The sequence below is a fragment of the Chaetodon trifascialis genome, chromosome 18 (assembly GCF_039877785.1).
Source record: "Chaetodon trifascialis isolate fChaTrf1 chromosome 18, fChaTrf1.hap1, whole genome shotgun sequence".
NCBI lineage: Eukaryota > Metazoa > Chordata > Actinopteri > Chaetodontiformes > Chaetodontidae > Chaetodon > Chaetodon trifascialis.
The window spans coordinates 17,118,758-17,135,772 of NC_092073.1; the positions used below are offsets into that span (position 1 = coordinate 17,118,758).

Sequence of the window (17,015 nt, forward strand, 5' to 3'; positions counted from 1 at the left end):
TACATACATTTATAGTGTGCCTCTGCAGAGTGAACAACAGAGAGGGAGATTCATCAGACTGCCAGAGTGCCGTGACCCAGACCCACTCACCATCAGTCAGCCCGCTACACAGGCAGCTTCACTCACTCGGCCAGAGGCGATATATGAGCCGGCACCGGCAGACAGACGGACCCAAGCATGCACCGATGCATTCGTGAACATGATCACACACATACATACACCCACACACGGCTCGGAAAAAAGAAATATGTCCTTCTCTCATGCCTTCACCTGGGCTCTGTTTGCTCACGTAAATGTCAATATTTCCACAATCTTTACCCCTGCCTCCATCCTTCCTGGCTGAACGTATTCTGCCAGAGATCTCGATGCATCTCAAATTGAACTGACGTGATTTTTTTTTTTTTTTCCCAGGCTGCACAAACCCTATTTAAATATACTAGGGGGGGAACACTACCACAGTTGGGAGATGAAGTTAAGACAGATAAGTTATCTGGAGGACTTCGCTCTGTCTCCTGTGTTATCGGATGTGTAAGCTTGGACTTCATATTGGCGCTGCTGCTGGGACATGACGAGTGTGTATGTGCAGACCGGTTGGCGGGATATTGGCATGGGGTGTGTGCGTTTGCGCGCCGGCACAGTCTGTGTGTGAGGACGGACTTGTGAGTGTGTATCCCACTCCCCCTAGTGTTTCTGACGAGCAAAGCACTTACGTCATCTGAAGAAGGCTCATATCATCCCCCAGCCCATCATCATCCAAAACTGCTATTTCAAATCTCTGTTGAAAAGGGAATATTCTGCGCTGATTACTGCAGCGAGAGACTTGAACATAATTGTGTGCAGCGTCTGACAATCTCAACAACATCGAAAACCCTCAGCCTCCTCTTCTCATATTCTCTGTCTGAAATTCCTCTCTGCCTTCCCTGTTGTCATATTTGAGCATCTCTTCTCCAGTCTTCCTATCAGGGCTCATCAGAGCGAGCGAGAAGCAAGCGGCCCCCGAAGCAGGGCGGCGTGCTCTGACCCAGCTCTCGTACTCGAGCCGCCTCATATCCAGACAGAGGCTTTCAATCCCTCACCTGCCGTCGTCACGCAGCAAGAGGCACAATGGGTTTGCGTCACGTCGTCCGCCTTGGCTATTTCTACACAAATGCATTTTCATTACTTTGTAAAAGGAAAGAGAACAGGGATAAACAAGCCCAACAAAGAGGGCATTTTCTGTATTTGTCTTCTGTAGATAATACTGTTATCAATATGAGGTGAAATACAGTGTGAAAGCTTCATTTAAGGCGTCTGTCTGTGGCTTTTACACTGGCTTAACAGCTTTAATGCACTGTGCATTAAAGGAAATATGCAGCACCTGAGTACATTTAATCAGGCAGTATTTACATTTTATCTTATTTTATACATAAACCTAAACTATAATTACTTGGAAGATTGAGATTTTACACATGGTACACATCTTCTCCTAAACTATGAAGCTTATTTGTATGAAACTACGCAGCCTGAAGCAGGGGAATGCAAAAAAAAAGAAAAGTAAGAATAAAGGGGAAAGAAACAAATCAATTTTAAACCATTAAAAGGATGCCAAATTAGCTATTAGTAGTTCCTGTTTGCAATGCAGCCACAGATGTACAGACAACTATCAGTGGATTACTTTGATACTTAAGGAAACCTAAAAACGTGAGATTTCTCAGGCACGTTCTGCAGTGTCTCTTGATATCGTAGTGGATTTATTCGTAAAAGGACATTGGAGTTAATGACGTCCTCAGAAAGTGTAAGTAACACTGAATCTAGAAATATGTGTATGATGTCTGTGTTTGGAAACCTCTGCGTTCATGCGTCTGTCAGGCTGGGTGAGACTGTAGGAATCATGATATTAAGAGTGCTCTGCCAACAACACATATATGCCGAAACACAGCAAATGTATGCGAAATCGTAGGAAATAATGAAAATAAATGTAATTAAAATTTACTCAGAATCTTAAGTCAATCCTGTAGAATGATGAAATACGTATGTTTGTATTGTAATGACAATATTCCAGTGAAAGTTGACAAAGGATAATATTTAATTATCACTGAGCCCTTTTCATCACAGATATAATAACCAGTAATAATTTGCCAGTGATATACCGTAAATTTCTAACGCTGTGTAAAATGAGTGCTTTTATACTTATATAAAACTTCTAAACTAAACTTTGAATGCATGGCTCATAGTTCTCTAAAGTATTACTATATTGTCGTGCGACTACTTTTACTTGAGTAAAGGATGTGGATTGTTCTTTCACCACCGGACATATGAGTAACTGCACAGTGCAATAACGTCACTGGCTACTCATCAGCATCCAGATAATGACAGTAATCATTATGTCAATCAGGAGTTGCTTGTGAGTGATGTGAAATGACAGGTGTAATCACGAGGTTGACTCAATCAGTGCCAGCACGGTGACACGTCCTGGTGTTCCTGCTCATCAGAATCCAAAGCTTGAATTAAAAGATGGAGATCGTAACGTCTCTTTGGTTGCGTTTGTTTTGAGGTCACTGTGTATTTTCAACGTTGAGCTCTAGACTACAGAGTACTGTCAGACAGTTTACCCTCTCAGCAGCTATTATCTGAGTCAGGATACTCTGTATCTACAGTTACAGTGCAGCCACAGACTGCACTGTGCCGGCTTTGGTGTTCATATGCTGCGGGTGTTACTGAACCACCCAGACTTCACTTCTTCCTGCAGGAGCGTCTTGAAAGGCTTGTCAGATCTTAGGCGAACACATCTCCTCTGCCTCCTACATGGTCTGACACCAAATGTACAGCAGAACTATGGTACAAGCACAAACCAGCCTGGGTTCAAGGACAGTTCGCCCGCTCATTAATATATTACCCGCCTCCTGCTGGACTACTTTCTCTATTTCCAGCTCTCGATCCACTGCTGCTTCCTTTTCTCTCTCTTCCTCTTTCTGCCTCTAACTGAGCATCGTTTGATGGCTTGACTGCTCTCTTTTTGACAAGGCGCACAGTGACAATAGTGGCGAGGCAGTGTTTTGAATACAATGGAGACATCAGTATGTGTCTGGAGGTAATTAGGCCTGATTTCTCTCCCTGCGAGAAGTCAAACACTCCAAAAGGTCAGAAAAACAACAAACGCCTACAGTCTCTGGCAGTGTGGCATAGAGTTTCCTCACAAACAGTCCTTGCAATGTCTGGACAACCTTCACTGTTTCCCCGAGCTCAAAAGCACACAACAAAACCATTTCAAATGCTTTGAAAAGGGGCAATTATCCTTTATGCAACGTATGACTTGTAAACGGCAAGGTGAATCATTATTTGAGACCGTACGGGATGTTTGGGCCTGTACGTACGAGAGCTGGGTGAGGTCCGCGGCGTGGAGGTTCAGCCTCTGCGTCAGCCGCTCCATCAGGTCCGAGCCCTGGTCAGCGGTGAGGGAGCTGGGGGAGAAACACACACGGACAGCTGGGCGTCACTTTCAGAGGTCCATACCCACACGAGATACACACAGCTATTCAGCCGTTAAAATGCTATTTTTTTTAGGGAGATACTGCCACAATTCATACCCACAAATGGGTCATTGCACACAAGCAAAAGCTACGGTTGTCTGAATGGATGTACCGCACACATGTACACACTCGCAGACACACAAGGCACGCACAAACACAAACAAACACACAAAGAGCCGTGCCAAGGGAAAAGGGATCAGCTGCCTCTTCAGGCTTGGTAAATCACCCGCTTTTTTCCAGCAATGAGACAAACAATAAGGTGCAAATGGAACCTGCATGAGGTGTAATGGCTGTATCATATGGACGTGCCTTTCTCTCCCTTTCCTTCCCTCATCCTTCTTTTTCTTCGCCCACATTCGCTTTTTCTTTCCCTCGCGCGCACGTACGCTCAAAGTAAAACATGATAACACAAAGTACACAAACACGCCGGCCACGCACGCTCCCTCGCGGTGAGATGAGAATAATAAGGTGCAAATGGAATGGAGGTGAAGTGTAATGGTGGTCTGATAAAGCCATGCCTCATCTCAGCTCAGTCCGTGGCTGCTCTCTCACTCAGAGAGTAAATCGCCAAGGAAATAGACCAAACAAAGGCAATCTGCAGGCCAACGCGCTGGATGGAGGAAATGAGAAGGGCACACACACACACACGCACGCACACACAGAAAGCTACTTTATTGCTGACAGCTTAACCTGGAATCACTGAGACTGCCAAGTGACTGCAAGGTGACACGCAGCAAAAAGTCATGGATCATAATGAGACATTGTTCAAATTTTCCTGAGCACTCCATAGCAGAGTAATGGGAAATGAACTGGGAACCAATTCCACGCAGCACTGGGTAGTGAGTGCATTATCAGTTATATGTTTTTTCTCAGCATCCTCTCGCGTTAAAAACGTACAATCATTAGACACGTTGCAGTTAAAAATGATGCTGAGATATTGTTTTGTTTGGCCCGCGTTTGACACCACAATACGGCAGCAGAACACAGAGCAGCGCGCTGTGCATGAGCGGCTGGTTCACTCCACCTTTGAGAGAGTGGGTGGCTCTTTTTTTCTCCACTTTTTGAGGGGTTTTGAAAGTTAAAGATTCGCCGAAGCAATTCCAGACACGTTTGCATCCCTCTGCGGTAATTCTAGCAACTGGAGAGCTCCAGGAGTGACTTGGTTGTTGATGCTAGCACTTTTCCCCTTGGGTTTCTCTCTCTGTCTCTTTCTCTTCTCTCCATACCTTTCCACTCCCTCACTCCCTCACTTCCTCCCACCCCCCCCCCCCCTCGTTCCCCAAACCCCCCACTACCACCACCACAATGTCAGGAGCTGTCAGATAAGCAGGTTTGCGTAGCCTCACTGCAGGGTGCGAAGGAGCTGGGGATAACAACCGTGCAATCATGAGGTCTGCAGCAAATGCAGACACCTCTATGGGCCAACTATAGGTGTCCACTGAGGGCTGAGGACAGACGAGGAGGAGGGGGTGAAGATGTTTCATTCAGAAGGTGACCTGTTTCCTTCCCCCCGCCATATAATCAACTATACTGTGTGTTTACATCTTAATCTGCGTTTCTATACGTGCAGCAATAAGGCGACACAGATTGTGCCCATCGGACCTTTATGAGCCTACGTCTGTTGAACAGGTGAAGGACAACCCACTGACACCGGACTTGATAACGCCATAAAGGGATTTGAGAGAAGGCCACGGGCGAAGACACAGTCGATAGGAACTTATCTTTGCTGAGCCTGAGCTGACTGAGAGGTGAGAGCGAAGGAGAGAGAGAGAACTTGGCTACCCTTCCTGACAAAGTATCATCATTAAAGCCGTAATACGGCACAGTAATACCCACACACAGAGGGATTTATCATCCCCGCCATTGTAATCAGGTGCAGCACACACTAAGGATCTCAAACTACAGTATTCTTTTCCATAAAGACGTGAATACGTGGGCGGCTTTGACAGAAATTGCGTCTCTTAAAGGCAGTTTTAAGTAACTGAACAAAGCAGATATATGCTTGGTATTAAGGTATGTAAAATGAGTCTGCCTTGAAACGGGTCCAACAGTGCGGCTGACGACTGGTGAGTGGAGCAATAAACTATAATATGAAGCTGTGAGCTACACCATCGAGTCAGTTGATAATAACCACTTAAAAATAGGAGAGTAGCTTTTACAAGATTGTTGTTGATGTCTTTAGCGTGCATGTTTTCGAGGACTGACTAAGGTAAAGCAGGTTTTAGACACGCAGGAGATCATTCTGTTGTTAGTGTTTGCAAGCCCACATCTATAATGTTGTCCTGGACAGCTGCCACAGCAAGTCTCTCTGTACTGTAAAATGCTGTTTTCTAAGCAATGTTTTTAATTATTATTTATCTTTATTGGGAAAAGTACACATCATATCAAATGCTGAAAGAAAAACATGTCTAATATTCTAATAAAAGGTGCCTAATCATTCATAAATTTAGGTGCAAGCATTCAATTCAAACTGCTAACAACACCATATTTAATCCGTGAGAATCAACATTCTCAGATAATAATCAGTATTTGTATCTGTAATTCCTCAACTTCTAATCTTATTTTTAACTAACTAAACTTTGTGATTCTGTATACAGTAGTGAAGCACCAACTTAAGCCGAACATGTAAAGGTTTTACAAATTCGATTAGAATCTGATCATGCTTATATCAACACGTTTTACTGTATATTAAACCAAACTCACTCTGAGCCGGTGATAATGTAGCCAAAGTGTCTGTCCTTCCCTCTGCTGGAAAACTCCTTCACCCCCACGTGGACCAGCTGAGTTTTGACTCTCATGTCCTTCTTCTGCGGCTCCTCCAGCTGCTTCTTCCCTGCTGAAGCTTGATGCCCCTGCATCCACCTCTGGATCTCTGAGTCCACCTGAGCGTCAGGCCCCTCTGCACCACCGGTTAAACGCAGGGAGGAGCCCTCCTTCGCAGGCACAGCCAGAGTCTTCTCCTCCCAGTAGTGGGGAACGGGGACTTGTCCCTGCGTTGTCCGGCTTTGGACACTCTCCAGCCCGACCATTTTCTGGAGGGGAGCTGGCGGCCTGATGTTGACCTCTGGCGCGTTACCGAAGGGCTGCAGGTTGAGGTAGTCCAGCAGCTTGGAGAAGAAGGCTGCATGCTGTGTTGAATCAAAGAAGATGTCTCTTTAGAATAGTGAAAGCTCTTTCTGCTTCATTTTACCTGTATACTACTTTTACCTTCCTTTTCAGAGACTTTATTAAGCATTGAGGAAAAATTAATTAGCACCCTGAATAGAGACCTAAATTCTTTCAGTCACTGAAAAGGTATGAATTTGTGTTGCATTCACTGACACTTCTATGTCTGAGTGCTTGTCCAAGGTCTGATGACATCCTTTTCCTTTACAATTTATTAAAGGGCACATTGAGTAGCTTGACTTACTTTAAGTAAAAAAAAAAAGATTTCCAGCATCGTGCAAAACTACTTTAATTCATGTTGCTTTTAAAGGTCTTGCAGTTGTGAGTTTGCTTTCGAAGTCTAATAAATTAAGAGTAAGGGTTGGTCTGCACAACTTTGAAATCATCCCTATCTGAAGTAGCATTCAAAAGTGAATAAAGTGTAAGTTTGGACATGTCTCGCTCCCCGAGAAACCAATTTGTTGAGTAATTTTAAATTCACCTTGTCAACAGGCTCTTTGTCTGCACCATCTATTTGTTGGCCTGGAAACAAACACAATGTATGTGAGCAGATTGTGTGAAAACTCAAGTTCTCTTTTGTATTTAGCAAAGCAAAAACAGTTAGGACTCAAAATGAAAGACTCAAAAATACATTTGGCAGCACTTTCGAAGAGGATCATACAAACAAAGCATTATCAAAGCATTTATAAATTTAGACTTGTGTCTTTGACAGAAAATAAACACATAACTACTCCAAATATTGCCAGCTTATATTTTCTTTCTCAACAGAAAAAACATGCACCTTGTTGTTTCATTTTCAGTCTGTCTTTAAGGTTTAGATCCTGCCCTTTGTCTGATTTCAGGTCTTGGTCTTGATTCAGTTGCATGGCTGCCAGTGGCTCCCTGTTACCCTCCTTGCCCCCCCAAGAGACAGCGGCTCCAGATTCTGGCTGGGCCTCAACCACAGGCCGCTTCTCGTGCACCTCCTGCAGCGTTCCTGTGATGACCTCAGCCAGCTGGTCCAGGTCTTTGCCCATCAAAGCCTCCATGTTGATGCTGTGCCTTCCCAGCTGGTTCACCATATTCTGGATGAATTGTTCTGGACAGGAAAGACAGAAGAATAAGAACCCACAATCATACTAAGAAAAGAAAAGAAAAAAATGAAAAAAACAAGCTATATTGGAGGTAAATCTAGAAAGCCAGAGTGTGAAATAAAAAATAAAATCTATAACAAACAACTAAAAAGCTGATTTTACCGTCCGTGACACTAAGAGGTTCTTTGGGGGTCAGTCGGTTTGAGCCAGCCTTGAGCAGAAGTCTGTCTAGATTGGGCCTCTGGGTTTTGGAGCCAAAAGCCATCTGAGACTGCGGCTCTGTGTGGTCACTCTGAGCTGGTTGGATATAGCTGAGGTAGTGGAGCTTCCCTTTGGGCCACGCAGCCTTGCCACCTGGAGCGCCCTGCTGAGTGCTCGGTACCTCTGCAAGAAGCCGTTCCAGCTGGCTGGACAGCAGTTTGCTCCTTCCCAAGTCCTGGTTAGAGTAGGTTGTACTGAGTTTGGGGTGTCTGCCCTCTCCACTCTGGGTGAAGACTTTGGTGAGTGGAGGCTGGCCATCTCCTTTATGAATGCTGTAGAGAGTGGTCTCCTTCCAGCCCTGCTGTGGTTTTGACCGGCTGGCCTCCAAACGATCATCAGACTTGACATCTCCATTCTATAACAGAACATGGTCACTTAGCACATTAGAGCATTTGTTAATATGTCAGACATCATTTTTAGCCAATCAATTCACTACTTTGGTCCAGACTGAAATATCTCCACAACTATTGAATGAACTACCTTGAAATTACAGACATTCATGGTCCCTAAAGGATGAATCCTACTCATTTTTTTGTTGTTGTTGCTCATCACTAAGCATGCTTACACACTAAGATAAGAAGGTGAACATCGTAAACATTGAACCCAATAAACGTCAGCATGTTAGCACTGGCACTGTGAACATGTTAACAGGCTAACATGCTAAATTAAAAATAGTGAATTTGATTAACGTTATAACTGCTAAATATTAGCATGTTAACAATGTCACTGTTAACATGTTAGCATGCTAGCACACTAAACTAAGACAGTGAACCTGTTAAACATTAGAAATTCTAAACATTAGCATGTTAGCATTGTAATGGCGACTATGTTAGCATGCTAGAAGACTAAACTAAGAAGGTGACTCTGGTAAACATTATAACCACTAACCGTCAGTATGTTAGCATTGTCACTGAAAATATGTTATCACACTAAGGTAAGATGATGAACAGGGTAAGCATGTTAACATTGTCACTGCAAAGATGTTAGCATGCTAATACATAAAACTATGATGTCGAACCTGGTAAACATTATAACCACTAAACATCAGCATGTTAGCATTGTCACTGTGAACATCTTAGCATGCTAACACACTAAACTAAGAAATTATATCTGCTAAACAAGCATGTTATCATTTTCAATGTGAACACACTAGCATGCTAAAGTTAACATTTAGCATAAAAGCACTGACCAAGTACAGCCTCACAGAGCCGTTAGCATGGCTGTAGACTCTCGTAGCTATGAGTTTTGTTCATTTCTGCAAAGCTAAAGTGACAACATTCAAGTGATTAATCTTCAACCTAGCTTCTGCTCTGCAATATTCTTTTTTTTTCTCCCCATGAGAACAGAAGATGGGTTGTGCTGGGTCAGCATTGTTGTGACAGGTTTTAGTATAAAAAGAGAAGCAACCTGGACTCGCCTAGACAGGACAGGATATGAATAGGGATTTGAGATCAAAGACAACTGCCCTTGGAAATTACATTATGGAAATCATAGATGAGATAATGTCACTCAAACAGTAATTTCATGCATTCCCACAACACACAACAAACTTTAAAAGCACATCCCTTCTGTCAGAGAAGTAGCAGCAAACCCTTATCTGAAAAGGAAAAAATATGTCGTCTGATTTCAGAGTTAGCCAAATAAATTTATATTTGACGCATGATGAATTACGTGTTTACATTGCAATGCGCTCGTACACAGACGCCTTTTAACCATTTGGCATTGTAGTTGGCATTAATACCGGCACCAAAATGTATGATTTTGTTTATTCACGAGAAAGATAAATCATTCTTCTCATCTGAATCATAAGGACCCACGCTTCAATTCAGCATGCACTATATTTATTATCCATGTCCCTGCTGCACTAATACTAGCTATCTCCCTTGGTGCCATTTTCTGTCCTTCAAATGTATATAGAGAAAATGTCAGTCTTTCCAAGCCCGGCATACTGAGAGGCCATAATGGCATTAGCACAGCGAGACGGGGGTGCTCTGTCATTCATACTAACCATGTTTGCTTTTTTCCATCACACTACACAACAAAGGACCTCATCTCATCAATAAGGAAGGTCCTGAACTCTTCAACTTTGCATTATGGCTGCACTGACACAGCAGCAGGAAGCGGCTCAGCAATGACGGATGCAGAGCACATTTCACACAAAGCTGGGGTTCCACCCTAAATATGAGGACTGAATAATGTAAAGAGGTGATGGAAGATCTTTGTGTAAAAGGGTCCCTGCTCAGTGGGAGCAGGAGGAGAAGACAGAGGCAAAAACAAAAGATGTGCAGGGACAAGAGGGACACCCCCGCAAAAGACGTTGACTCTTTTTCAAAAGGAATAGGAAGAGGCCCATCCATAATTTAGCCAGTGGAAACATGTTTTTTTTTTGTTTACTTTGTGTATTTCTTGCCTTAAACCTGGACCTTTGTGCCATATTTCGAGCCACGTGGTGACATTATGACATTTAAATACAGTTTCTTAAAGGTCTCCAGCTATTTAATATGTCACTTCCTTAAAGTTGAGGCTGCCAGAGACGGGATTATAAAAAAGGCTGCGACATTGATTTTTAGTGTCTCTGGAATAGATTCAAATCCAAAAACACCAGATACTACATTTCCCATAATGCAGCTATATAGCATTTTTTCATTAGTCACACCTGTCTAAGGTGCTCCAATATCACCGCTATGAGTCTTACCTGAACTCCCTCTTGTTGGATCCCCGGTTGTGCATCGACCTCGGACGATGGCAGGAAGCCCAGGCCGGTCAGGTACTGTTGAATGTTTCTGTTCAGCTCTGCCTGAGCAGGCCTTGCTTTCCTGTCTCTGGAGCTGCTGTAGGCGGTCAGGGGGCTGGGAGGTGTGGCTCGATGGCGGAGAGGGATGTTCCTCAGCTTGGAAAGCTCCCTAGAGATGACCTGCTGAGTGATGTCGTCCTGCCATGTCAAACCTGGAAACAAAAGGGGATGTGGTGGACCTCTCACTTCAAAATAACCTTGAACAAAAAAGATTTCTGTGGATATCTCCAGGTCAAACAGATTATACAATAAAATACAAAATTAACGACAAACCCAGAGGTATTAGAGAGAATTAGGCCTGAGATAACTGAGGATGACTGGAATAATATATGGGAACGCTAGGCTAAAACTACCAACTCAAGTTCCTGGCAAGAGTTCAGTTATTGATATTTTGTGACTCCAGAGTTGTTTCCAGGGACAAAATGAATGTTGGAGGCACACTGCCTGACCATTTTAATACTTTCTGGGCTTTTCTTGCAATTTTCTTTAGTGCACTGTTGCTTGACATTGGAAAAAAGATGAAATTAAAACATTTGGAAGTCTGATCGCTCAGATAAACTTAAAATACTTTGCCATCACATGGAAAGAGCTGCATGCAAACAACAAAGGATGGCTGGCATGCAATTACTGAAAAATTGACTTTTACCCTAAGACTAATATTACTAAATATGATTAGAAAAGTTTCTCTTTGGGACAGTGTGTCTGTAAACGGTGACTGTACAGTGTGTATGTTCTCTAAGTTGGGGAGATTGTTCGTAGCGCTCTCAGCTTTACAAGGTAAACAAAACTGCAAAGATGAATCAGAATGCTAAAGTGGAGGAGGGCTTCAATGACGACACATTCAAAGGAAGCCATGACTACACATTCACACACGTACACACACAGACATGCACACACACACACACAGCCAGTCAACAAGCCCAGGGAGAATGTCACACTGCGGCCTGACGCCTTGCCAACATCTCTGCTAATTGCCAACACATAGTTGGGATGCAGAACTCCTGGGCAGGGGCAAAGCGCAGTGGTGCCAGGACCAGATGGAGCTACCCAAGCAAAAAAGATACCCAAAACATGGCCCCATTCCCAATGAGCCAAGAGGCCCAGCATTCCATCGGCAAAGAGCGCAGAAATACTAAAGATATACTTTTTTAAAGGAGCCACTGACCACCTTCATACCAGTGCAGAACCACCTTTTAATGACAAAGATGTAATTACGTTGTGGCCATGGCTCAGATTCCTAGCAGCCACATACATGACCTTTTACCGGACCCATCTAAAGAAACAATGCTGCTCTTAATGACGTGGACATGTTTCACAGCGATAAACTAAAAGCCTGGGTTTAAACATATATGAAAGAATGAATGTATCAACACCACAGAATGTCTTCATTAGCCTGGTTTCTCACCCATAGACACTGGGTATATTCATGGGATATTCATAAGCACCAGATGAGGATCTGAGCAATGCAGAGCAGCTACAGATGCCTCCAGTCATTCTTGGCAGCGCTGAATGGAGCACAAAGCAGCGTATGTTGTCACTGTTCTGGAACGCGGCCATCCATCCGGACAACAATGACGGTTAACTACCCGTGGCTTAACCGATGTGGTGTATACTTGTTATATATCAGCATGGCGATGATCATTTACGCTATCATCAGTCGCGATGGGGAAATCAGGTCTGACTTCAGCCCTAAAGGATCCATATGGTACCTGCGGATAGCTGCAGCTGGTTAAACAGGTTCAGAGTGCGATGGCGCCACAACAGGATGAGGCTGGCTTCATTGACTGTGACACCTCTATCCCCTCCGTCTCCTGGGGGATGCACTCATTTCCATACATACCATGCTTTGTGTGTCTGTGATGGGCACACTTGAGGGAAAAGGTATGCAAGCGCAAATTACAGCCTCAAAGTGAGCCATTTTGTAAAGGAAAAAGTCAGGAAGAAAAGTAGTGGGGCCTTTACGGTTGAATTCCTCTCAATCAACCTCTCAGCTGATTATCCTGGCACTGAGGAGCTAAATGTCATGCAAATTCATCTGTAAGTCCGGAGAAAGAGCAGGTTCCATCACCAAGTGCTGCCGGTTTTTGCCTGTTAAGGATAGCATGCCGTCTCAGGCAAATGCCTCAGTTAATTAACGCCTTGCCATTAGCGCAACAGCTTTCAAACAAGCAAGATATTTCTGTTGGCCTCCTGTCTGTTTTCTGTGTGACAGAGAGAGAGGGAGAGAGGGGAGGGGTGCTCCTAAATATTCAAAGCCTATTAGATGGGATCCAGTCTACACGTCTTGTAGTTTCATCTGGTGTTTTTGAAATGCAGATTTTCCCCTTTCCTTTACTTCTGTCCACCGACTGATTTTAAAGGCATTAATGGAAGACAGCGTGAATAATTTAGCAGCGAGTTCTACCTAATTAGTCAAAATGCAATGTGTCAATCCACATTTGACATGAAAATAAAACCAACTGTGAAATGGCGTGGCAGATCCACAGATATGAATATGTTTCTATCTACTTTACATACTTTCCATAGCATAATAATGCTGTATTATGTTCAGAGTTGAGAAATATTCAAACCCACAGCTCAATCTCTTTGAGGCTGCGCTATTTCTTAAAAATGGGAATATTCTAGATATCTTGTGCATTATTTTACACACATTTCCCCCAAATCCAGCCAGAAATATTTGGTATCTTCGGAGACCTCAGGATCTCCACCAGAATTTAAAATAAAGTTCTGAGGGTTTGAACAAAGTTTGACTGCACAGCGTGAGTTTGTAATGACTGATCGGCGAGCAAGTCAGGAAGGTTAAAGGTGTTATTGTATTCTGCGCTAGTGAATGCCTACTGAAGACCAAAATAATATGCATTGCCACATTGTCCAAATCTACTGAAGTAATACACATTACTGCAAAACAAGTGGTGAACATCTCCGAGGACACAAACAATTATTGGCCTGAGGTGGGAATCATTTTTCTCAGAGTAAAATTCTGCAGCAGGTTTCTTTGAAATGATCCTGCCCCCTTCACAGACATGGACTCACTGCATGGTTCAATAAAAGCACTCTTGTTTTCACATGGCACGTTAGTGCGCGAGCGTATCTGTGTCTGACTTCTTTTCTCTCCAGCACGAGTTAGGTTGTCAAGGAACAGACAGAGCAGAATATGAGGAGGAACAACAATAGTTTTTTGTTGATTGTCTGTCAAAGAAAACATGTTTGTGCATGAAGTGGGAGTAACATGCGGTTTCAGTAGCACTGGAGTGACAGTGTCAGTTTATGGTCACTGATTCCCCTTGACTGACGCTTCCTGTCAATGGAGCTAATGCAAATGTCACAATGCATCATCTTACTTCACTTGTCTGTATTACAGGAGTATCCACCGCTCTGCACAGGGTCATGAGGTCAATCGACTGCACGTTAGCGTAGTCTAACGTGGTATATCAAGAACACCAGGGTTACTTTCTGACAGGATGCTTTCTGATGTTGAGAGTATGGAGCTTGACCGGGAATGGAAAAATATGACAATAACCAGTTCAAAAAAGCAGAATTAACCTTCATCGGTCTTGCAGTCCCAACTGACCGTTCACTAAGCCCCACCCTCCTTCATACACTCTGTTGCTATGCGTGGCAAGCTTTCTATTCTGGCATGGTGATACATAACCAGTTTACAATGATGAGATTTACCCAAGCGGCAAACTCCAACCGCTTTGACTGAAAGCTTATGTGAAAGCGCCAATAGCTGCAGTTCCTTTAATGGCCACTTGAGGCTGACTCCAAAAGCAAGCCCATAGACCCCCACATTAAAATGCAGAAATGAATGTGTTTACAGCCTGGTACAAAAAAAACTGCTTCGGTTTCTATAACTAATTTCTTGTACCTGTTGACAGCCTTTATATAACTCTCTCATTAAAATTTAGTTAAGGCTTAAAGTAATATTAAGAATTATGGGCATGACTGCTTCGAGCGACAGTCAGCCGCTAGGTTTCTGCAACCAGGCTTCATTTGGTCCATCTCAGCTCCACCCACGCTCCACCTCTTTGGCCATTTTTGGATAAATCGGGAGTTTGGCAGAGTTGAACATTGGCAAGACAGTGATGGATCTGCTATCATTTCTACATTATAACTGTGGGTTTTGTTTGTTTGAAGCAATAAGCCTCTAAATGCTTCACAAATTTACACATGATGGCCACATACATGATATGTGGTAAAAGGCTGAGGCTAATGCTACTTGTCCCAGGCAAAAAGTTAGCATCCTCACAGGCTTATAAGGAACAACATTGCCCGTGTATGTCAAGGCATGGTAGAGCTAGTTAGCTGTAGTACTGTATTGTAAATAGACATGTTGATAAATAAAATGTTATTTGTTCTATCATAAACCTCGTTGGTTTGGATACTTAGGATGAAAAACCATACTTGGATAACAGTAGGAGAGTAAATGTCCACTAACCTTACACTCTGGTGTAGTAGCCTCTTGGCTCACACAAGCTGGATGTTCGAGTTATGAGCAGGTAACATACCTTGCAAACCTAATGTAGTTAGCTAATCAAATACCCATACCTTTGTAAATAATGCTAGGTTACTACTGTAGGTAGTGAGCTTCAGTTGGTATGGCTAATATTTGCATCTCACAACAGAGCACATGAAAACAAAGTTAAATCCGGAGTTGCAGTTCTGTTCTTGGTTTTTGTAAAATCCAAAGCCAGACAGACTTGTCGTGCTTAGTCACGGCTGCTAAGCTATGATTGGACAATTGCTGCTCAGGGGCAAGGTGTAGCAAAATGCTTAATTAAAAGGTCCATCATTTTAATGTATTGTACATCAAATTAATACACTATAGTTACTGAATTAGCTCTTGTGCTTGTAATCCCAGTCTGCACAAACATACACTCAAACACACACAGAGACACACACACACACATTTAGCAGAGCCATAATGACTCCCAAGAAATATGACAGCAGTCTGGGCTATGAAATGTGTAGACGCACTGTGGCTGCACATGGTGAATACTAAAGTTGCTTAGCTTTGGATGCTGTGTAATATAAAAGTCATTTACAGCTGGATGACAGGGCCTCGCATTCAAAAGGTATTGTAGTGAAAATTTAATAGAAGACAGTGTGCTCTGTCTATGGGGACACATCCAGACAACCCAAGCCCTTTTGTGCAAGGGTCAATTCCTATTGATCTGAATGACATTGGTGTTGTGCAGTGAGCAGAGATTGTGTGATTTCTACCTGCATCTCTGATGCAAGATAAAGAGGATTGTAAATCGATTCCATTGATGTTCCTCCCCATTTTTCCCCGTCATCTCTTCAATTTAGGTTACAGTACAATGGGCCCAAAAAAAAAGGGTCCTGCACATCTCAAAGATGACACTTCAATAGCTGTTGAGCTGATAAGAATAACGTGCCACCGAGCATTAACAGTGTATTGTGGACTCATCCGAAGATAATGCTCCGTGTCTGTGGATGTGATTCTACAAGACAGAAAAGGGAGAATGATTCAAAGTGATGATGTCATGTCTGCAGCGTCTGTAAACGGGTGTCTAAAAACACAAGGTCAGAGAACGAGGCCCGTGATGAAAAGCATCTAAAGAATTAAACGCCCTTAAAATCAAGCAGGAAAAAAAATTACACACCAGATCTCTTCTCATCCTCCTCACTCTCATTTGTTTATTTCTAAGCAGTAATTAGAATGAATGTGTGGTCTCGCCTGGCTTAATATTCATCACAGATTTTTTTTTACTCTCTCTCTCTTTTTTTTTATTTCCTCTGGCCGACTGCTTACTCTTAATGATTTTCAACACTGGTTCACGCCTGTTAAAAGATATTAAGCTCAGAGTGGCCTGCAAAGCCAATTATGTTTGGAAAGCCAGTGTTTGTGGTCACGGTCTGTGTTAAAGGTGTCTACTGCCCCCTGGTGGGTTATGACTGCAGTTACAGGCAGCTAAATTGTGGAGAAAATGTGTAGAGGAAAAAAAAAAAAGCAATTTTATTTTACGGGTTTGCAATTTCCCGACAAATTTATTAATCATTTCCTGACTTTCCTGGAAAGAGCTATGAAATTAGTACCAATAATAAGTTAGGACTTTGAGCTTGTAAGAAATCGTTGACTGAGGGGAATTTCTGTGAAAAAACCATGAAATTTAATCCCAAGTAATAGTAATAATAATAATAATAATAATAATAATAATAATAATAAGAAGAAGAAGAAGAAGAAGAAGA

The 17,015-nt window shown here is 42.9% G+C and overlaps 1 protein-coding gene across 1 annotated transcript in view; it reads right to left on the minus strand.

Moving 5' to 3' along the window:
- Window positions 1–17,015, minus strand: part of ptprn2 (protein tyrosine phosphatase receptor type N2) — a 125,102-nt gene that overhangs the window by 85,104 nt on the left and 22,983 nt on the right. The window contains exons 4-9 of the mRNA XM_070986509.1: window positions 10,704–10,954; window positions 7,910–8,363; window positions 7,456–7,752; window positions 7,156–7,196; window positions 6,213–6,637; window positions 3,354–3,440 (exon numbers count right to left, since the gene is read on the minus strand). Coding sequence (XP_070842610.1) covers window positions 3,354–3,440; window positions 6,213–6,637; window positions 7,156–7,196; window positions 7,456–7,752; window positions 7,910–8,363; window positions 10,704–10,954 — 1,555 coding nt within the window. The remainder of the gene's footprint in view (window positions 1–3,353; window positions 3,441–6,212; window positions 6,638–7,155; window positions 7,197–7,455; window positions 7,753–7,909; window positions 8,364–10,703; window positions 10,955–17,015) is intronic.